We start from the raw sequence: 23094 nt of genomic DNA, 5'->3' as shown, positions 1-23094 counted from the left end.
AAAGAAACATTTCTCTTGCATTGTGGAATCTGCTAATTCAGACATCATTCTGAACAGTAATAATGCATTGAAATGTCTCATTGTAGGAATAAATGTGCGAAAAGGGAAAGGACGCTATCGTGACACACACATTGTGACTTTTGCTCCACGATACTTGCTTGACAATCGATCATCTCACAAGCTAGCCTTCTCTCAGAGGGAATTTGCCAGAGGAAAGGTGGGAATGCATGTTTTCAGTGTTTTTGTGCTGTGTTTTAGATATTTTTCATGTATCATAAGATATGCATGAAAGAAAGGCTAGGAAGTGTTTTTTTTTTTCTTCAAAGAAGAACTCAGAACTAATTCATGATTATTATTTAATTTATTTACATGTTAACTTTCTTTTTCACTATATTTCAAGTGCAGAATACATAAACTGTGCAAATGTAAAATGTGTATGTGTTTGGTCAGGAATGATGCATGAAACAAGTAATACATTAACATTTTAACCCTCCTAAAATCCCTTAACACTTAAAACCTCCCGAATATACTTCTTTTAAGGCTTATGTCTAGTAATCTATGTCTTTTGTTGACTATTTAAATAAATCATGTATATACTGACCTTAAACAATGAATAGGGTCGAATTGACTTCTCTGAGAAATTCTTTAAAATTAAGAAATGCAATATTTTCATAACCAAAATGTTGGCATTCAGCTTTAGAGTCCAACTCAAAGTATAATAACAACAAGTGTAATGCCAGTAGCAGGTGATTATTACCAATAACTAAAATAAAAATTAATTCAAAAATTCCTGCACCATAATGCATAAGCATATATGAGTTAAGTATGCAGTACTGTGCAAAAGTCCAAAAACCAAGGTTTTTGTTGTCCAAGGTTTAAAGTTGGTTATTTCTATAGGTTTCAGTAGAATTGATCAATTTACATTCACAAAATTTTTTTTTTGTCATTAATTGTAATTAAACAGTGATTATTGTCTGCACAAATAGTCTGACTACAGCCAGTGCTCCACACAGAGATCTGATTGTCATCCGGTCTTTTATGGAATGACATGATGAAACGGAACAAACTGAGACAAACTAAATCCTAAAATATCTACCTGCAAAGCTACAATAATGTTTAAAGTTTTAGGCACTTGTGTAAAAATGTTGCAAAAATAATGTGTAAATAATTTACCAATTAACTTATATTAACTAAATCAAATCAACATTTGGTATGACCACACTTTGCATAGTCTTTTAGGTAGCTTTGCAGGTAGGTTTTTTTTCTTCAAAATGACATGCTACATAAAAATATAGAATAAACTGACCCCAAACTTTTTTGGGGTGAAAATACTAGTGGCCTAAGTCTTTTGCACAGTACTGTACACTATTCCAAAGTGCTGCTTTTGCTTATGTAAACACATTTGTCTGACATGTTTTGCATTTGCATCTTTTTTCAACATCTAAAAACATGCTCCTGTTAAAATAAGTTCAGCTGGAATCATATAATCATATAATCTTTCATTTTTTATTATTTGATTGCCTGCTTCTCTGTGTTTAGCTCTTTAGGACAAGCAATATGTTTTTACAGTATGTTTTTAAGGAGAGCGCGTTCCTATTACCATTCATATTCATTTTTTGTTACCAATGTTATAATTGGCATTATGTTAAGATTAAATGTAACGTATGAAGTTCTGATAACTTCTTATAGGGCACAGCAAATCCAGAAGGATACATCTCCACCCTGCCAGGCTCCAGTGTGGTGTTCCACTGGCCTAGAAATGACTACGATCAGCTTCTCTGTGTTCGACTCATGGATGTTCCCAACTGCACCTGGTCTGGAGGTTTTGAGGTCAACAAGCCTAAATCTTTTCACATCAACATGAGGTACCCGGATACATAGATACACTCAATCTCTAGGGATGGCTGAACAGAACAGAAAATGACTACTGAGGGTGAAGTTCTCGATTTCATAGACACTTTTTTCCCTTCATTATGTGTTCCATAGAGACACTTTGGGGAACTGCTTCTTCCTGCGTGCTGAGATTGCTTTGAAAGGGGCAACGCATCAAATCTCATTCAGTGACACTGACCAGCTGCCCCCACCCTTCCGTATAGATAACATCTCTGAGGTAAGTCCACAGAGGGTACTCATTATCAGGTATTATAAAGCAGTTGAACGCTTCAGAAGATTTCAGACTAAAGAGTATCGCAAGAATGGTTTGGAATATGACCTGTTCTGAACTTGAACCCAGGTCACTCGTGAGAATCACAGCTCTGATTTTGCTTTAAAAAGGGTCAGGGTTCTTCTTAAAATAATGACATCATCAAGAGATTTCCTTTCAGTGTTTGTTGTGTTTTATTCTGACACCATAACTAAAAGAAGAGTCCTTGTAATTAATATTTTTGGCTGTTATCCGGGGCTTAATGGAATATTTGCAGGTGTGCACATTTTTTGTCACCTTCCTCCGCTTTTAAGCCAGCTTCCCTGTCATATGATCTGTTGGTGGTTTTAAATTTACAGAGTGAGACACCATTGTAGTCTCCACAAAAGGTGGATATAAAGCTTTTGTCTCACAAAATAGCTCTTTTACTCCCTCTGGCATGACTTAAGCAATCGATTCATCTGTCAAGCATTGAATTCGCACCTGACAGCTCAAGCTAAATGTCAGCTGGGCCGACATTTAGCTGCATTTTTGATGTTGGTCTTGAAAAGAAAAAAAATGAAATGTTGGAGCTTACATTAAATGAATTCCTTGTCCAAGTCCTTGGATGTTTCAGGCCTTTCATCACCAAACACGCTTGCCCAGGCTGCCCAGCTTGCAATGATCAACCTTCAGTTTATGCCATAGGAGCAATTTCACATGAATACATTTAAAACCTTTCCAGAGGACAGTATAGAAGTATCCTGCATCTTGGTTATTGTCAGTGACAATATGCCCCTTTTTTCACTAAAGCTTTTGTTAAGGCTGCTTTATTTACTCCAGCATCTGCTTTACTGTCTCTGATACTAAAGCATCCAGTCTGTGGGCCATAGCACACCAATGCAATAGTCGGTTGTCAGTCAACATTGGAGCATTGGCATCTGTCAGGCTAGCTGCAGTGTCCTACTTGCTGGCCCAATGGTTAGGTATTTGGACTTGTAATCAATAGGTTATTATCTTCGATATCCAGCTGAGGTGCCCTTGAACAAGGCACCTAAACCCTAATTGCTCCCGGGCAAATCATGTATGGGTAACCATATTTGACAATACTAACTTCATTTCTCTTCACATCTGCCCAGTTCAGCATGTTGACTTAGCATCGGCCCCATCTGTGAGAAAGATTGGATGTTCAGTTTAGCCTACAATTTAAGACTGAGCATCAACCACACATTGCCTGCCAGTCCACTTAATTAATGTTTAAAGTGGTAAGCACTGTTTTGTTTAAGTTTGTGTTTTTGCAGTCCTAGTTTTGCAGTCCTAGTCTTGCCAACATGAAGGAAATTGGGTTGTTTAAGCAACTGGACTGTCAACCGCTCATTCTTTGCCCTGTTTTAAATGATGAAGAATTTTGAATATGTTATCTCTAAGCTTCTACCTAGATGGTCTCTATAGTGGTCTTAAATAGATGTTTCAACCAAAACCAATCATTCTGTCACTCACTTACGCTTCACTAGTAAAAAAAACTTTTTTTTGTTGTTGAACACAAAAGAAGTAAAATTTTACAAATTTGGAAACTGGAAACCATTGACTTCCATAGTTTTTATTTTTCTTACTATGGATTTTAATGGTTGATTAGTTTCTAACATTCTTTAAAATATATTTTGTGTTCAACAGAAAAATAAACACATAAAGGTTTTGAACAACCTGAGAGTGTGTAAATAGTGAGTAAATAACATTTTTGGGTGAACTATCCCTTTAAAGACCTGATCTTGTTATTGTAGAATGTCTAGGGCAAATGGCATTTTAGGGGATCCAACTCACCCTGGCTATAGCCTGCTCACGCTTATGCCATCAGGCAGGCGTTACAGAAGCCTGAGGACCAAATCAGTGTGGTTTCGTGATAGTTTTTATCCTGTCATTATAAGACTTTTGAATAAGACCAATTCTTAAACAGTATTGATAGCTAGTGTAAAATAATAAATCAATAAATAGTCAAACTAGCATAAATTATTAATATTACAACTATTATAACAAATGGTGAAATAGGTATTTTAGTATTAAGTTACTCTCTACTGAGATTTCTTTTTAAATCAGGTTATATCTTATATAACTATATTTTTATATTTTTATGAAATTATCAAGCTTGTCTATCATGTTAGGATTTTATAATGTTTGTATAGTGATGTTTTTTATGTTCTTGTGGGGTCTGTTGCAACGTAAGTTCGTTCTGCATTACAATTTTATTGTGATGTTTTGAATGACAAAATAAAGGTACCTGAACTGAACTGAGAATTTTGCTCTTTTTTTTTTTTTCTCCATCAGGTGCCTATCCAATTCTGGCAACATGGAGTTGCTGATATCAGGCTACACACAGAGGTAAAACCAGGGGCAGATCTGGACTATGCCTGCGATGAGCCAATTCTTGAACCCTACCTCACAGTCACTGTGAAGGGAGCTGGATCCTCCGAGGTGACCGCTGACATGAACTTCTTCAGAGAATACAACAAACTCTACTATGAGAACTTCATCTACATTGCTGCGTCATTCACATTCTCAGAGTGAGTTCACAACCTCTAAATCACCAGCCAACATTTCTAAAAGAAACCTTTCCACTAGCTGAATAATAAGATCATTGTATTTAATATTTTTAGTTGATAATTTGATTTGTTAACAGAGATGCAGGAAAGAGGCCAGTGGGGAAAAATCGGGCTGTTAGCTGTGCTGAACTGGTGCTGGATGTGGAGACTAAAACACAGAGAGTCATCCTGAAGAAAAAGGTCTGCTTATGTTCTCCTTTAGCTATCTATCGGTTTCATATTTCTATTTAATTCTCAAAGGTACTTACATTTCTTTATCTGTTTAGGAGCCTGGAAAGCGCTCGCAGCTTTGGCGAATGACAGGAACTGGAATGCTATGTCATGAGGGTTCGTCTCCTCCACAGAGCAAACCTTCTCAGCCGCGACCCCTCAGTTCATCTTTGGTGCTTGATATTGCTGGACTGGCTGCAGTGACAGACAACAGGTTATCCACACACTTCACAGAACAGCAAATGACAAATTGTGCTGTCTATTTTAAGCTTGTTCTTGTCCCTGTTGAGAGTAAACATTATCCTGGTGTGCGGTTGTCATTTCTCACATTTGTTGAATTTTCTTTTTTAGCTATGAGCCTCTGATGTTGAGACGGCCAGACAGCCGCCGCAGCACCACCCAGACTTGGCACTTCAACTCTGGCATGTTGACCTGTGGTTTACCCAGACTAGTTGTCCAGGTTTGTCCGTTTGATATTTCACTCCTCACTCATTATTTTCCCTGAGAAAGATACTGTGGCTCTTTATAAAGTTTTATTTGGCATTTTAGGTAAGCGGAGGGGTGTCTGGACTGTATGATGGTGCTGAGGTGGTACTAGGACCAGACTCTGGTATTTTGGAAGCGACACCTGAGCAACAGTTCATCAACCAGAAAATGCGACCCGGCTCAGGGGTTCTGTCCGTTCAGGTCCTTCCTGATGGGCCCACGAGAGTATTACAGGTATTATCACCTCTCCTGTCTTAATATTATTGAAGGACATGGTTGGGGTAGCATGCAATCTGAAACCACATGAAATTGAAGTTCCTATCTTTCTTTCACACTTTCTAATATGAGAAGCTGCATACCTTATTTCAGATCAGTGACTTCAATCAGCGGCGCGTGAATAGACCCTCTCCAAGCACAGAGGAAGAGCCGAATAAAGAGATAGCTCAGACAAAATTCCCAGAGGAGGAGCTTGAGGTAAAAAATATGTTTGTTTTTTTGTTCGTTCAGACTGATGGATATGGAATTTTACTGTGATTATGCTTCCAGTAGAAAGTAATTCAGTAGAATTTGCAAATATTGAACCTGGAAGTTAAGACCTCCTTACTCATGTGCTTTTGTGTAGGTGTTGGTGAACCTAGAGGAAGGAGTGGGCCTATCACTGGTGAATAAGCTCCCTGAAGAATTAGTGTTTGCCACCCTGTCTGGCATTGATGTACACTTTACCCGCACTGCCGCCAACCAAGTATTGGAACTTACGGTGAAAAACATTCAGGTAAGCAGCCATACACCAAAACATACTTTCGCAATATGAAATAATTAATTTGTTTGGCATTAGGGATAGGTCAAAATGGTTATCCGAACTGTGATGTTGACTAGTTTATGTTGATTTTTCAATGTACTTGGGACCTTCAAAACAAACCCAGGCCAAGTTTAATCCAATAGTCAGGGTTGATACCTGGCAAAGATCTCTTTCTACTTCATTTGTTTTCTATTCCAACTAATTTTTCAGTCGCAAGCTAATGCATTTCTGACACATTTGTCACTTTTCTCTTGTCTTTCCTAGGTGGACAATCAGCTTCTGGGCACCACTCACCCTGTGCTACTATGTGTGACTCCAGGCTCCTCTGAAAGTACTGCATTAGATTCAGGTCCTGCTTTGCAGGTCAACGCTGTGAAAGTGCCCAGCAGGCTTATGCTCACAGACCTTTTTAAGGTGAAATCAATCAAGTTCTCTTTCTGACCAGAAATGCTTCAGGCCTGTCTGTACCTTGTTCCTTTAACTACAAAAGCTTGATCATAGATGTTGCTCTCTGATTTACAGCATCTGATGGTCACAGCGCGACGCTACACTGTAATCATAGAGGAGAAGCTCTTGATGAAACTGCTGATATTCTTTGGCTATGGTCAGACAGAGGGAGGTGTGTAATGTTTAGCCCTCTAGTGTGCTGTATGGAAAATGAAACCATTATCTCCTGCTGTAAAGTACATGATTTTGTGTTACAGAGATGGAGAAGCTGGATGAGAACATCTATGAGAAAGCCAGTGAGGATCCAGGAACGCCAAAGCGATATTATTTTGAGAACTTGAAAATCAGTCTTCCTCAGGTCAAGCTGAGTGTGTTCACCTCTCACAAGCTGCCCCATGACCTTAAGGTAAAAGAGCCAGAGTAAAATCAACTGCAATACTTTCAAGCTTGCATAATGTTATGGTTTGGCTCCTTGCAGTATAGTCAAGTGTTGTTTTGCACAGGCCTTGAAGGGAACCCTTGGCTTCCCACTCATTCGGTTTGAAGATGCAATCATCAACATGTACCCCTACACTCGAGTTCATCCCTATGAGACGCAGGAGATGGTCATCAATGATATCCTCAAGCACTTCAAAGAGGTCACAAGCATTCTTTGTCCTGAATTTTTACATATACGTTTTATTTTCTTGTGATATGTCGCAATGTTTGCATAATCTTTGTCACCTCTTGGTCTTAAATGTTCTTAACCTTTTTTTTAGGAGCTTATCAGTCAGGCAGCTCAGATCCTGGGCTCGGTGGACTTCCTGGGTAACCCTATGGGCCTACTGAATGACGTCACTGAGGGGATGAATGAGCTCATTAAGTATGGCAACGTTGGAGGGCTCATCCGCAGTGTTACACATGGCGTTTCTAACTCGGCTGCCAAGGTAGCAAAAGTTAACATTCTTACTGTCGTCTTCACTAGTCTATCTTACCACTTGTGATTCTCGAGAATTTCACAGGATTGTTTTTGCTAGTTATTCCCAAATGTTTGATATATGATAAAGTCCATCCGTTCAGCTGCAAAGTACAAGAGCAAAAGAGGCATTCATTGGGTGCAAGGCCAGGTCAAAACAAAGAAAAAGAACAAGAGGACGAATAGTGCTCTGTGATCTGGTCTGTTCAAATGTAAATTAGAAGCTGAAGTTGTTTATTTTACAGGCTTCTTATTGAATATGTTTTTGAAGAACCGTCCAAGCAGTCTGCCTGAGCAGAACACTAGAACGAGCCACATGTTGTCATTTGATTTCCAGGAAAAGATTGGTAACAGCATCAAAAGGTCAGATGCACATGATGTTCACCAGCAGAGCAATCTGACCTGATTTTCATCTTAATATGCAAAGAAGAGGTGAAGGTTCAGGGAGTTTATTAGTTTTGGTCTCTCAGCATAAACAGGCAAGTTTCTTCATGTTTACAGAATCATGGGAACACTGGCATTTAAGTGTTTCAACAATATGAAAGTTGAACATCAGCCCTGGAATTTTCTCATGAACAAGAAAATTGTGAGGCTCTTACCGTTGAGCTTGAGCAGATGGAATTGAGCTGATTTGCCCATGGCGCTAGTGTGTGAATGTGTGTACTCCTATGAGGCTGCAGTTGTGTGTGGTCAAGACATGAGCCTCCACTTCATGTCCTGCAGCCAGCTCTCAGCATGTCTGTCTGACAGGCCATCGCACCACGTCCTTCATTGGCAGCCAGCTCACTGTCAGACAGTGCTTTGTGAGCTTTTCTCTCTGTCCGCTCCCTTTGCGCTCTCATCTACTTTCCTTCCAGCCACACTGGCCGAGCTCACGCCAAACGTACTCATAGCACAGAATAACACTAGGTCTCAATCAACAAATTTTCCTATGTGGGTTTGACCTTTTGTTATCTCAATTTGCTTATGCAGAATGGTTAGGTGAGATGGTCAGATGGTTTAGATAAGCTACTAGGTTCATTCAGGTTATGCTGAAAGTCATACGGAGCAACATTTTTAAAAGGTTGGTTCACCCTAAAATGAAAGTTATATTATTAAATACTCATCCTCAAGTCGTTTTAAACCCCTGAGACTTTAATTTGTCTTCAAAATAGAAATTCTGATATTTTATCTCAATACTGAGAGCTCCCTCATCCTCCATAGACAGCAAGTTCATTCCTGACCAGTTCAAAGCCCAGAAAGGTACCAAAAACATCCTCAAAGCAGACCATATATCTTCAGAGGTTTTACTGGAATATTATCAAGCTATGAGAATATTTTTGTGCACACATAAAATAAGTAACAACTTCATTCAACAGTTTCTTATCCTCTGTGTCAGCATAATGAGCACTCAGTAGTGTTGTATAGCGCCCAGTTGCCTGTGCGTGACGATTTCTGTTTGAAACAATGCATGGACACAATAGAGGTAACATGTCAGAAACACGACCTTGTGGGAAACGTGAACGTGCACCCTATACTTACACAGAGGTGAAGAATATAGCCCCTTTCACATATACAGACCAGCAATTTTCCGGAAAGGGATCATGTGTGAACAGGCTCTTTTTGAAAATACCGGTATATTTGTTTCAGCAGTTTTCCAGAAAGAGAAGTTGTAACGTTACCGGTAATTTGCCAGAATGCTGCTCTTTGTGAACGCAGAAGGAAAATTGCTGGTAAGATATCGTTCGCTGACATGAGACGTCTACTGCAGCCAATCAGAAAATTCAGACGCATTCACATCCGCGCTGTTTATGTAAATAAAAGCCTTTGATTATTTTTCCAGACACATTTAGCTGCTAGTTGTTAGTCAGATAACGTTTTTATAGTCATTATTAATGCCAGCTGTGTAAAACGTTATAGATAAAATGCTTATGATAAACCTCTGTTTGTTTACCTTCAAGCTCTGCTTCAGTTGCTTGACGCATGTGCACGTGAATCTACCGGTAATTTGGAATGGATGTGTGAATGGACTTTTCCGAAAAAATTCTGGAAAATTCGGTAAAGTCGTTCCGGAAATTTTCTGGATATTTACTGGTATCACTGTGTGAAAGGGGCTACTGTTGAATAAAGCTATTTATTTATTATTTTTTTGTTGAATAAATGTATTCTTAAAGCTTGATAATATTCTAATTGAGCCACTAAAAGCATATAGTCTGTTTTGAGATTTTTTTTGTATTCTTATGGACTTTAAACATCGGGACCCTTACTGTCTATGGAGGATGAGGGAGCTCTCAGATTTCACCAAAAATATCTTGATTCTAAAGTTGAACAAAGGTTTCATGTTTTTGGAATGACATAAGGGTTGAGTAATTATTAATAGTATTTTAACTTTTGGTTGAATAACTTACTAAACTGCTAGTTATGCTTAGCTCTGCTGGAAAGATAAGAATTAAAAAAAGCTTCTCTGTTGGCTGCATTTATGCCACTAACTCTATTTCACGAGTATAAACCATTTTTTTTCTTCCCCTAGGGAACTTCCAGCAGCTTGAATAAAAATGCTTAGCCAAAATGGTCTACCAATTGAATAAGGCTCCATGTCACGTTGCTTGTGGTGGAAAAACTTTTAATGAAATAAATAAAAAGGCATTTAAGAGCTTTGGTTTGATCAAGTGCCTAGAATCTTGAGGTTTATTGTGTTTGCAAAGATTACTGTTAGCTTTTTTAACTTATATCAGTGACCACCCTGAAATGTTTTGGAACGTTTACAGTCCACAGGAATTCTTAGTTGTTAGTTTTACCTCTAAGGAAGCCTGAACATTTTTAATAGGTATTTTAGCTAAAGCAAACTCTATTGACTGCAACATGACTCCATTGATTTTAAACAGTGCCTATAAAATAGATTTCTTTATAACTGTTTCTGATACAGCCTTAGACTGTCTAACTGTAGAGCAGAATTTAGTCTGTTAACCTTATATTTACATTTGTGATTTTATAGTTTTTCCTCATCTCCGTAAGACTCTATGTATATTATATCAATCACACTGTTTTTCATTCTTCTACATCTTTCTCACACATTGACTCACTGAAACCCATTCTCGCACACCTCTAGGGGCCCTGCTTTGAGATAGGATAGTCTAATGGTCCAAGCAGGGGTGGTGTGTGGGGCCATAAACTTGAAAGTGTTCTGATCCTCCTCTCCCTCCTGCAAGCTCATATCTGGTAAATGTATTGGTATAATTTCACAGCCAAGCTTTAAAAAAAGGAAAGAGGGTGGGAGAGAGGGAGGTGGAAGAGGAGGAGCAGAGAATCTGAGCTGCCCTTCAGATGAACCCACCAGGGACTTTGCTTGGAGGGGTCATCCCAAGTTCATGCCTGGCTCTTGCTGGAGTTCTGCAGAATGTGCCTGTGTTTATAAAGTGCTCTGGTTGCTGTAGGGAGCTCACTGGGCCTGTAACACAAACTCCATTCCAGGAGGCACCTGCAGGGAGCCTGAGGGGGGCCACTCTGGGCAAAGTCAGGTCAACTGTGCCATCAGGGGGAAGCTCCATCCCATTAGACAAATTACAGCCTGATATATTTGACAGCTGGGTGAGATTGTGTGTAAAATCACTTATCTGTAAAATCAATGCATATCCTCAGAGTTCAGTGGTAGAAGAGTTTGTGAACCACGACGGGGCACCCTGCAAATAATGTTGCAATATATTTTCCATGAGCAAACAGAAAAATCTACATGAGAAGAGTTGCCTGAACTTTTGCTGAAGATTAAATAGGGAAACCATAATAATCAGTGATGTGTCCTAAAGTAGACAGTCCACTCCTTAGGGACCTCATCTACATTTTTTGTTCTTCGACTGAACGCAAAAAGAAGTTTGAAAAAGCTGAGTGACACCACTGTGCTGCAGTAAGAAGTGTGTGAATTGTAAATGTGTCACACTGTTTAAGTCTACTCACAAATACAACAATGATGGAGGCTGTGAGAGAATAACAGTTTCATAAACATCTGGCAAACAGCCTTCTACAGGCTGTCGCACACCGGATAAATGCCACCAAACCGAACCACACTTTTACATTGTTTTCTATTTGCAGTGAGGAGACACTAAATGGTGCTGTCAGTTTGTGGATTCTCAAAGAAAAGGGTTTAGAACTTTAAAATATATGGTGCGATGTGTTCGTGTGTTGTACAGGTGCAGATACAACTTGCCGTTTTACTTGGTGGTTTTGTTTTCAATGTTGTTCATCTGTCTGATCTCCACGTAGCCAAACAAACTCCCCCAAAAAGTTTGCTTAGAGTTGCTTCAAACTGCTGAAACTAACTCAAAACTAAAAATTCAGCCAGATTTATTTCGAAATTACACAATTTCTGTTCGTTCTTCAATTTCGTTAGGTTTACTGGCATTGACATTAAATGATTCTGTCTTAAATAACAGGGGTATCCAAATGGGTCACTGTCCTACAGAGTTTACATTAATGGCTCAAACCCAATTCCTGGAGGGCTGCAGCTCTACCACCTCCAACTCACACCTGCTTAATAGTCTATTGCAAGGATTCTCACCCAGTGGGCCGCAGCCCACTAGTGGGACTCAGCGATCCTGCAGGTGGGCTGTGAGATAGCTTAAAATTAACTTAAATATTATACTATAATTATTTGATTTCATTATTAAACATGTCATATTAAAATGATCGAAGTTATGGCATTTCCCGTTTTCTATGATTGAATAAGCTAATTCGGACTCTGTGCAAAAACAGCCTCACTGTTAACAGCCGCACAAGTCCATTGATTCACAAACTAAGCATGCTCTCTTTGTGTGAAATATATATTTCTTCTGGGTTTTTTATAAAATGATGAAGAAAAATAAGAGAATAATAGAAGACAAAAGAAATGTTCATTTGGGCCTTCAAAAAATTTTCAGAGAATTAGGTGGGCCCCGAAGTGAAAAAGGTTGAGAACCCTTGGTCTATAGTAGTCTTGAACACTTTAATTACTAGTGGGATTAGGGTTGGAGCAAAACTGTGCAGAGCTGCGCCCTTCCAGGAATCAAGTTTGAGAACTATGGTTTGAATGTAGCTCAACATACTTATCAACATACTTATCTAGATGTTTCTAGTATCACTAATAAGCTGGTTCAGGAGCATTTAATTAAGCTAGGACCTAACTGCAGCAGAATTGGACACCCCTGAGGTTTAATATAAGAATTTATCATTGCAGTTATGTTGTCTACTGTTCTTTTCGATTGTTGTTCTTATGCCTATTTGTCTCTGTAGTTTGCAGGTACCCTATCAGATGGACTAGGCAAGACAATGGACAATCGGCATCAGACTGAACGAGAGTGCATTCGCTATCATGGAGCCACAAGTGGAGAGCACCTTGTGGCAGGGATTCATGGTCTTGCTCATGGTACATTTGGACCATTTGATATTTCAATGGCTCAATAATTAAAAAAATTCATTGTCTGATAGGATCATTTGTCTGTTACTTTTAAACTAACCAAAGTTGGTATAAATGCTGTATAGGTATCATTGGGGGTCTGACCAGTGTGATAACGTCAACAGTAGAGGGAGTGAAGACTGAAGGGGGTGTCAGTGGATTTTTCTCCGGTCTGGGGAAGGGACTGGTTGGCACAGTGACCAAACCTGTTGCAGGAGCTTTGGATTTTGCATCAGAAACAGCACAAACCGTCAGAGACATGGCCAGCGTAAACAACAGGTATTTTTTACTATGAATTCAGGTTTGATTTTCTGTTGTTGAAGAAGATTACAGAAATAATGAGAAGGTTTTGTGCACGGCCCTTTTATAGAGACAGGATAGGCCAGTGCTAGGATACAAAACAGCACCAGAATTTTAAATGAAAGTAAAATTCACTCTAGCAAGACTGAAATGTTAGTGCAATAAATCCCCTAGTTGAGCACTGTCTTCACAAGAACCTTTGCCATTTTAGTGGAAATGGGGTATCTGTGGTTCGATGTTTATAGCTCTTACAACTTTGCAGAGCCTTTGTGACCTCTGTTGATGTGTTCATAAATCCCACCTGCCTTTTGATGAGTTTAGCTTGTGGCTAGCCAAGCTCTACACTAATGAACACCTGCTAATGATCCAAAAAACTGGTCTGAAGAACATACCTACTGTTTTAAGAGCAGCCTCCAGGGTCTCACCTTCACTTCATCCTATAAAGGCAGCAGCTTTACCTGAGGTTTTATGAGGGGGCCCAAAAGCAGGTCATATTACACAGGCTGTCTGGTATGTAAAGCCATTTGTTCTTCATTTGCCTATGTATATGTGCAGTGGGGAGTTTTTGAGGTTTTACTGCTCCAACTGGAGAAGGAATGAGTTTCCGGTCGTCTCACCATTCCCCTTCAATAGAGAGAGGCTGTGTATGTGTGTGCGCGCAGAGAAGGGAACTGCTGGTGAACTGTGCAGTAAAGAGCTGGGGGAGTTTAAGGGAGAAGCATTCGGAGCGTGCCTGCCACAGTGCGGCCAAGAGTTCAGCCAGAGTTCACTCGAAAATGTTCAGGATTCATGGGTCGCAGCGGACGCAGTCTGACCCAACGATTGCATATTCACAATAACACATTCGCAGGTAGCACTTCTGTAGAAATCTCAGACATCCACTACTACATCAATCACTTTTGAAAGATCAATTTTATATGGATCAGCAACTGGTCATGGTGGTTCCCAGCTGAGCTTTCTTCCCCTACCGTCTGTAATGTTCATAATATTTCCCAAATTCTCATGCAGACAATGTCACCGTAATTAATATCACTTATTTATGAAGTGATCTTTGTCTCTTGCTGGTCAGGAGAATGTGTCATACATCCCATATCAAATAGCAAACAGGAAATAAACAAGTAAATGAGAAGCAGACTGTAGTGAGGTCAGGAATAGTGGAAGTGTCCACACAGCCTTTTTTGCTCTCCTGCCCTGCTAGTGAACTCAGCCTCCCACATCAGTTCCTCGGACCCCAGCACCCTCCCCAACACACACACTCGCCCAACATACACCATTCCCTACTGCACTATGCAATCCAGGCAGGCTTCCAGAGGCAGCTCAATTACAATCTCAAAACAAAGGCAAAGAAGTGCTGGGGGTTGGCGGGGACAGCAGTAGGGGCTCAGACTTTGACTGAATAAGCACCCTGTTCCCCACCTTTAGCTGTCAGTTCAGTTTGGAAAAGCATGCATTTCTATTACCCCAAGCTTTATTAAAGAAAACCCCTCGTGTGGTTTGCCTTTTGACTTGTATTTGACTGTCAACTTTGGGAAAGACTTCAAGGAGAACTCATTTGCCTTCATCATGTTTTGGTAAACCTCAAATTCCTCCACAGTAAAAGATGACAGTACTTGTTCTGTACTTATTCTATTGGCATTTAATCAAGACATCAGACATAATGCAACTGTGGTTTATTCCCACTGTTGAACTGTGCATTTCTGATCATCTTACTGTACCTAGGAACCAGCATACTAAAAGACTACACAGTTGACTCACCAATGGCCCGGCTAAAGACAAAAATCATAAAGTTAAACCAATACTAGTCAGCTGTTCATGAAACATTCGCAATGAGCAAACTTGATGTCTCACTATAAGCAAAGTATGTTTACTTGCATTTTAAAAGCTTGATAGTAAAACAAATAGACACATTTTATTGTAGCTTGTTTTCTTCTGATCTTCTCCTGAATGGTCAGTTTCCTTTGTATTTTACCTTCAGGGTGTACTCACACTAGGTACAGTTGCCTTGAACCATGCTGAAGCGCGATTGTCCCCCCTTCTTCCTCCCCTGATGGCCTGCACTCCCATTGCATTACCTTCCAAGCCAAAGCACGCTTACGTCATCGATGATGTGACTCTTCAGTTTCACAGCAAGAGAAGCGCTCTCGCTCAGCACAGTGGACATTTCTTTAGTTATATAATTTTTTATTATTTTTAGTTGTTTGGAATGCAGTCACACACAGTCAAATATTTTGCGGAACAGATTCTCCACTTTTGGCGCTCATAAATTATCATGCTGCAGGTAATGGAATTTGCTGTGGTAGGAGAAGTTGCGTGAATCTTTTCTTCATTTAATAAATGACTTGCGCCTCAGAAGGCAATCCTGACACGCAGTGAACACGCTTTGGCGTTTGAAGGCGTGAGACCTGGAGCACAGGCGCTCTTGATTCTGGAGGTCATTAGTAATATATAAACACTAATACTGAAACTGTTAAGGTGTTTTAGAATGACCAAAACAACATTTCAGATGTTTTACAATGTGTTCAGCCTGCTGGTTTATCCATTGGCACACATTTCTATCATCACATGATCTATTAAAACAAAGTCACATGACTTTTTTAATGCACACACTGGAATTTGTTTGGTAAAAGTGTTTCCATCATAGTTTATGCACATCTTTTCTTATCGAATAGAAAGTTTATTCTATTCAGTTATACATATTTTTGAAATATATGCGCATCTTGACATTTACCTCAACCATTTTTTATGCGCATATCCAAAACGCAGAAAACAGAACCGCGCTCTGGCACACCTCTTCCAACTGGGCCAGGGCCAGCCAACTGAACCACGCCTGGACCCAATTTGGAGCACTAAAACCTGTCAAACGAATCAGGAAATGCGCCCGGGCACGGTTTGGATAGCGTAGTGTAAGTGCACCCTCAAACACAAATTTCTAGTTATCTTATAGATCTTGATTAGGGGATTTTTGTGTGTTCAGTTAAGATTGGAGCTAAACTAAGCAGTATAGTGCCCCTCCAGTAGCAGAATTGAACACCCCTGCTTTAATTGGACTACAGTTGGCCCTATTGTGAACTTGCTCAAAGGATAGCAGTGGCATGTATTATACATGTTGAGTTGACAGATGAAGACTCAAGTCAACTATGTTTAAATATGCTGTAGCTTGATTATAAATGCACATTTCACATATTGGGTTGAGAGATGAACTAAAACTTATACGCTCCAGCAGGAATTCATTTAGTAGCTTTGTCTGAGGAGAACCATGGAAGTTAAACACCTCCGTTCAGCAGCCTTCAACATAACGTCTGCCTTCAGCCCATTTTACTCATGATCTTTCTCGGAAAGGAGCAAGAAGTAAGAGCTGTTTGTTTGCACCCATTGACGGCTGACTGGCCAGGCTCCAAGCCCTGTGCCTGACCTAGAGTTGAACTCTATTGTTCCTATCCCACAATCGGGTGCGGGGCATTGTGCTTGATCGCCTCCAGAGCAGTGGGAGAGGCTGGAGAAAGAGAGAAAAAGAGAGGTTAAGAGTCTCCCTGGGTCTGTTACAGTCCTGTCATGCACAGGGCCAGATCTCATGACTTACGGTTATGATTATGAACCGTGGCTTGCTGTCAAAAAGAGAGCCAAGTGCATGTGGAAGTTCTGGCTTTTCTAGGCAAAAAACAACACCACAATCTCCTTAACATGTCATAATGAAGTAATCAGTGGCTTCAGAATATTTGATTTAGTTGCTAATGCTAAAATTTGTCCAGGTGGGGCTGTTTGTCTTTGCATGACATAAGCAGGTTTTATAGCAAATTGAACAAGTCACTTGGCTTTTCGGTAGTATTGGCTTGCAGTAAAAAAGCAAAAGGGATTGCCATTATGACCCACTTTGGGACTTCAGGTTTGTCTATCTTTGGTTCTCCTTTTCCACAGCGCCTTGCATTTTGAGCTCTTGATGAACAGAGGCAGCTGCATTCATTCGGGCTTCATTTTAAACAGAACACAGAAATGCAGTACACTGCAGTCTTTGTGAATCAACTGGAAGCCATCAGCTCTAATCAAAAGCCTGCTGGACCAGATTCAAGCCAGATGTAGGAATTCCATTTGGCCCACCAGTGGCAGCCAAAGAGACGTGAAGGGTTGTTTGCAGAAGAAGCAAGACCCAAGCTTTGCATTGGCATTGTCGGCTTCTGGTTAGTCCCGTCAGCTTTGGCCAGGACCACCAGAACACTGGAGCTATCATGCCCCTGACCATTGATTGAACCCAAAACCAACCATTGTGCTTGTATGTGAAACAGAGTTGAATGACATGATATGTTGGCAGGATATCACCTTAAAAAGCATAGCAGGAGTCTGAGTTTGTGGGGTTTTTGGATTGTGCCACAACAGGTGTTATTTCAAGAGACTCAGTTGTACTCTTTACCGGGAAATGGGGAGAAAGGAGAAAAAAGGTTCAGCCTTTCCAGTAAAAAGGTGCTTCATTCCAACTTGGATTCCCCAGTGTTAACCCTCTTAAGGCTGTTGGTTTTGTAAGTAATGATCCTTGTGTGTTTTGTGTGTGCGTTTCAGGCTAAGTGTACAGCGAGTAAGGAAGCCGCGCTGCTGTAAGGGCCCTCAGGGGCTGCTGCCTCGATTCTCCTCCCTACAAGCAGATGGACAAGAACAGCTCTTTCACTTAACGGACAATATCCACTCTGAATAGTAAGTACACGGTCTGATGGTAAAGTCAGGATAAGTTGTTCTTCAGGTTTGTCTATCTTGAATTTTTTTTACGTTTATTAAATGTTGGATTAAGACTTGAATGGCAATTTGAATCCCCAAATGTAGAGTTGTCATTTTTAGACTTGTCTTTAGGAGCTTTCACACCAGAGGGACTTTTTCATAGTTCTTAGAACTATTGTACCCACTTGTTGACATTATTGCACCAAAGGAAGTGGAAACAACTTTAGTTTTATGATCACCTTTTGGCAGGACTAAATTAGCTCCTTGTTCAGAGTAGGGTCTAGCAGTGACCATGCAAAAACAACCAGAAAAATCGCCAAAGGGCGAGTTTAGTTCTCAGAGAATTGACCTAGTCGCTAGTTCCTATAACTGTACACTACACAAGTCTCCCACGATTGGAAGCATCAGGGCTTGTTTCTCTATTCAAAGTGAGACTGAAAAGGCATTTATCATCAACGAGGGTAATCCATCCAGATCAGCAGACCCCCTGTTGGCCCACCTGACCTCTCTCCTCAGAGGTGCCGCACAGGCCATTAGTCTCTTCAGCTGCAGCCTGCACGCTTGCCTCCTGTGGTGTCTGACACACTTGAACTGCCTTAATGTTTTCTGTTTAATTTGATGCGCTAATCTTCTCTTCTCTAAACACAGTTTGTGCGTTAAATGGCACGCTTGACTTAATCCCTTTTCATTTATTGCAGAATTTATATCTTTACAGATTTTCATTGGATTCCTGCGGCGAATTTGCTTCGATATGAATCCTTGTACATCTGCTGTGCTATTGTGCAGTTTAAATTGAATTAACCCAGATATTGTGAGGGCATACCGTTTGTTCTGTCTTTTTAAAGCAATGATGTACCAATTGTATGTTTGTTTCTTTTGTAGTTTCATTGCAGTGGAGCCCATAGACACCTACTGTGTTCTGATCTCCTCCAAAGTGGTGTATTTCCTCAAGCCTGGAGAATTTGCGGATCGAGAAGCAATCTTTTTGGAGGTCAAATATGATGATCTCTATCATTGTCTGGTGTCCAAGGATCACGGGAAAGTATATGTGCAACTAACTAAGAAAGCAGAAAACACCAGTAGTGGGGTGGCCATACCAGGTCCATCACATCAAAAACCAATGGTAAGATTTGTGTCAAGAACATTAGTTATAATGCTACAAAACAATTTATTTACTCTCCTTATCATCAATTTTCTAAATTTCTTTTTTTTTTACGTACTTAACCTAATTGCCTTAAAACCTAAATTAAATGTTTTCGCAATAGGGATGTCCAGATCCGATCACGTGATTGGAAATCGGGCCCGATCACATGGTTTCAAACTCTATCAGAATCGGACGTTACCTCCCGATCAGGACTCGAATATATATATATATATATATATATATATATATATATATATATATATATATATATATATATATATATATATATATATATATATATATATATATATATATATATATATATAGATATATATATATATATATAGATATATATAGATATATATATATAGATATATATATATAGATATATATATATATAGATATATATATATATATCTATATATATAGATATATATATATATATATATATATATATATATATATCTATATATATATATATATATCTATATATATATATATATATATATATATATATATATCTATATATATATATATATATCTATATATATATATATATATATATAGATATATATATATAAATATATATATATATATATATATATATAGATATATATATATATAGATATATATATATATATATATATATAGATAGATAGATAGATAGATAGATAGATATATATCTATATATATATATATATCTATATATATCTATATATATAGTCCTTATTTTTTGCGCATCTATAGTTATGCGGTGGCACAGAGTTAGACCTTTTTCTTGACTTCACACAGAAACAGCAATGCGTGCGGCATGACATCACTTCCTTGCAGAGATACTATTGGTTATATACAGGCAAAATAGAGCATGGAAGCAGCTTGAAGAAAATGCAAGTATGCCTGCGGTCTGGAGGTATTGTAAAGTTGATGACGACAACATTGCCATAGAAAACTGTGAGATATGTAAACTTGGGATTACCTGCCAGTTATTTTAAGTTAAGGTGCTATTTGTTTTTTTATTAGACTTTTTTAATATTTACTGTTGCACTAAAGTCCAAAAGTGAATAATTTAGGTTATTTATTTTTTCTGTATTTTAGTTATTTATTACTTATTGTTCAAGCTACCTCACAGAAGTGCTCTGTCTGTTAACAGAGTTGTTGAATGTTAAAATAAGCTGAATTAAATCTGGATCCGTTTCTTCGCTCTTCTTTATTCTTTTTTATGTATTATAGAATTATCAGATCGGGTTTCAGTATCGGTACTCAAAAACAATTGACTTGGACTCGAGGGCAAAAAAAAACCCCTGATCGAGACATCCCTATTTTGCAATAAACAGATGAAGTCAGAATTATTAGCCCCCCTTTGAATTTTTTTTTCTTTTTAAATAATTCCCAATTGATGTTTAACAGAGCAAGTAAATTTTCACAGTATGTCTGATAATATTTTTTCTTCTGGAGAAAGTCTTATTTGTTTTAGTTCGGCTAGAATTAATTAATTTAAAAATAAAAACATTTTAAGGTCAAAATTATTAGCCCCTTTAAGTTATATTTTTTTCGATAGTCTACAGAACAAACTATCCTTATACAATAACTTGCCTAATTACCCTAACCTGCCTAACCTAATTAGCATAGTTAAGCCTTTAAATGTCACTTGAGGGTGTAAAGAACAGTCTTGAAAAATATCTAGTCAAATTTTTTACTGTCATCATGGCAAAGATAAAAGAAATCAGTTATTAGAAATGAGTTATTAAAACTATTATGTTTAGAAATGTGTTGATAAAAATCTCTCCGTTAAACAGGGGGGCTAATAATTCAGGGTGGCTAATATTTCTGACTTCAACTGTAAACCTGAAAAATATATATTACTAAATACTGTAATAAAATTTTTTAAGGGGTGATTCATAGCTGCCAATTGTAATCAGCAGCAATTAAAGGCTAATATTATTCAAAATCTCCAACAACTTCAAACTCTATTTGTTGTTTCTCCACAGGTCCATGTGAAAAGCGAGAGCCTTGCCATCAAGATTTCGCAAGAAATCAATTATGCCAAGAGCCTTTACTATGAACAGCAGCTCATGCTGCCTCCCAGTGAGAATGAGGATAGCTTATTATTAGACTCTTAACTACACTGACCTGCAGGATAAAAAGTATTACTCGCTCATTTTTCAACAGCTACTTCCTTTTTTCTGTTTCAGTGAAAGGATAGTAATAAATCAGCAGAGCGTGATCACCCACTTAGACCAGTAAACGGGACATGCTCACAGCATGTGGTTTGTTCAATGATGCAAACTAGCCTAGAGGGGCTGCTGAAAGCTCCAGCAAGCACAGATTTAACTTGAATATGCAAGTATTTTAATTTCCTTGCAAACTTTAGAAGTGTAATTAACTCTGTTTGTTTTACAATTGGTTAAACAACTGCTGTTTGATGCTAGATGTACACAGCTAGTCTGATACTGTATATGTTTGTGTATAGGTTCACTATGTACATTTGTAGGGACACTCATTGGACTTTCTGCCATGTATATAGATGTTGAGATTAATTATAAGGTATAAAATTAATCTATGATTGCTGTATAAACTGCCTTTAAAGAAAAGATAATTTGGTGATTATTTGGTTTAAATTGCACTGAGATAAATGTAAAGAACGTCAGCTGCTCTCACCATGCACCGGTGAACCAACATTCACACAAACACACAGACAACAACACTGTTGTGTAAATACTGTCACATTTTTCACCTCACCACATGCAGCCCATGCTCAAAAACATCTGCCTGATGTTTTTCTTATTTCAGTTTGTTTTTCCTTTTTTTCTTTATTAAATTCGATGAAATTTAAAATATGAAAAATGTAATGTTTCACTGATCTTTTTTTCTCCTTTATTCAGTTTTCTTACATCTTTTAGGAGTTCAAGCTTAACATCTGAAACACATTGAACATATTTCAACAAATAAAACGATGGTATTCTGTAGTGCTTAAAGTTTATGATTCTCCCTTTTTATGAATGTGCTCTTTCTGTGACGTCATCATTGCTACTTTTACATCACAGAAACTTTTATTTTCTCATTTCAAAGATTAATTTTCTCACTGCTTAAAATTTGTTTCAGAAAATCAAGTTATTCTTTAAGTTGCTACAAGTTGTTACCAAAGATCAGACACTACTAATGTTTTGGTTTTAAAAAGTCACCTTCTTTGCATATGTGTACATAATTGTCTGTCATAAATAATGTAGATTTTTAACTCCAGTGACGGTGCCTCAGAGAACACTGGTCAGTATAATTTAGAATTATATGAACAATACAACTAATGTGTTTTCTAAGTTGTCTATTACAGTAATTAAATATTGGTAAATGTTGTATACAACCTTACTGTTGGATTCCTCTATAACTGCACAAATATGCAAAGTAAATATAGTGTGTACATTTATTTTGTTTTAATATGCAAATGTATAAAGCATAATAATAAAATATATGAATTAACAACTTTTGAATGTATTTATTGTGGTTAGATAAGATAGGTTGTTCATATTAAAAGACGTGAAAACAAATATGTAACCCTCTTTGTAGCCACGTATCCTTTACTAGTACACATTATGTGAAAAAAGGATAATCATTTGACAATCTTACACTTAACATTACATTACAAACAAAAAAACAACATCAAAAGCTTGAATAGTCCATTTAAACAGTCAATTTACAGTTACTGCTATAATAAAAATACACTTATATGGCAAATTTTTGTCATAGATAGATAGATAGATAGATAGATAGATAGATAGATAGATAGATAGATAGATAGATAGATAGATAGATAGATAGATAGATAGATAGATAGATAGATAGATAGATAGATAGATAGTATATCAGAAAATATTATTTCAAACACAGTAAATAATTTTTTCAGCTTACATTATTGTGGCCTTTGGTGATCT

At 38.2% G+C, this 23094-nt stretch overlaps 1 protein-coding gene across 3 annotated transcripts in view; it reads left to right on the top strand.

Moving 5' to 3' along the window:
* The window catches only part of vps13d (vacuolar protein sorting 13 homolog D), a 57265-nt gene extending 34620 nt beyond the window's left edge, over positions 1-22645 (top strand). For all 3 annotated transcript variants that reach the window (XM_056449380.1, XM_056449379.1, XM_056449381.1), the window contains 20 exons: positions 87-217; positions 1690-1865; positions 1987-2110; positions 4445-4680; positions 4797-4899; positions 4986-5143; positions 5281-5389; positions 5479-5649; positions 5785-5889; positions 6038-6187; positions 6479-6628; positions 6737-6833; positions 6919-7067; positions 7165-7299; positions 7420-7587; positions 12858-12990; positions 13107-13299; positions 17872-18003; positions 18907-19147; positions 21157-22645. In XM_056449380.1, the coding sequence (XP_056305355.1) occupies positions 87-217; positions 1690-1865; positions 1987-2110; positions 4445-4680; positions 4797-4899; positions 4986-5143; positions 5281-5389; positions 5479-5649; positions 5785-5889; positions 6038-6187; positions 6479-6628; positions 6737-6833; positions 6919-7067; positions 7165-7299; positions 7420-7587; positions 12858-12990; positions 13107-13299; positions 17872-18003; positions 18907-19147; positions 21157-21288 (2993 nt within the window). In that variant the 3' untranslated portion in view covers positions 21289-22645. The remainder of the gene's footprint in view (positions 1-86; positions 218-1689; positions 1866-1986; positions 2111-4444; positions 4681-4796; positions 4900-4985; positions 5144-5280; positions 5390-5478; positions 5650-5784; positions 5890-6037; positions 6188-6478; positions 6629-6736; positions 6834-6918; positions 7068-7164; positions 7300-7419; positions 7588-12857; positions 12991-13106; positions 13300-17871; positions 18004-18906; positions 19148-21156) is intronic.
* Positions 22646-23094: the final 449 nt, after the last annotated feature.

This window comes from Danio aesculapii, chromosome 23, assembly GCF_903798145.1.
Source record: "Danio aesculapii chromosome 23, fDanAes4.1, whole genome shotgun sequence".
In the NCBI taxonomy this organism is placed as follows: Eukaryota; Metazoa; Chordata; class Actinopteri; order Cypriniformes; family Danionidae; genus Danio; species Danio aesculapii.
Note: the sequence above shows the minus strand (reverse complement) of the source record. Positions and strands in the feature narration are given on the sequence as shown.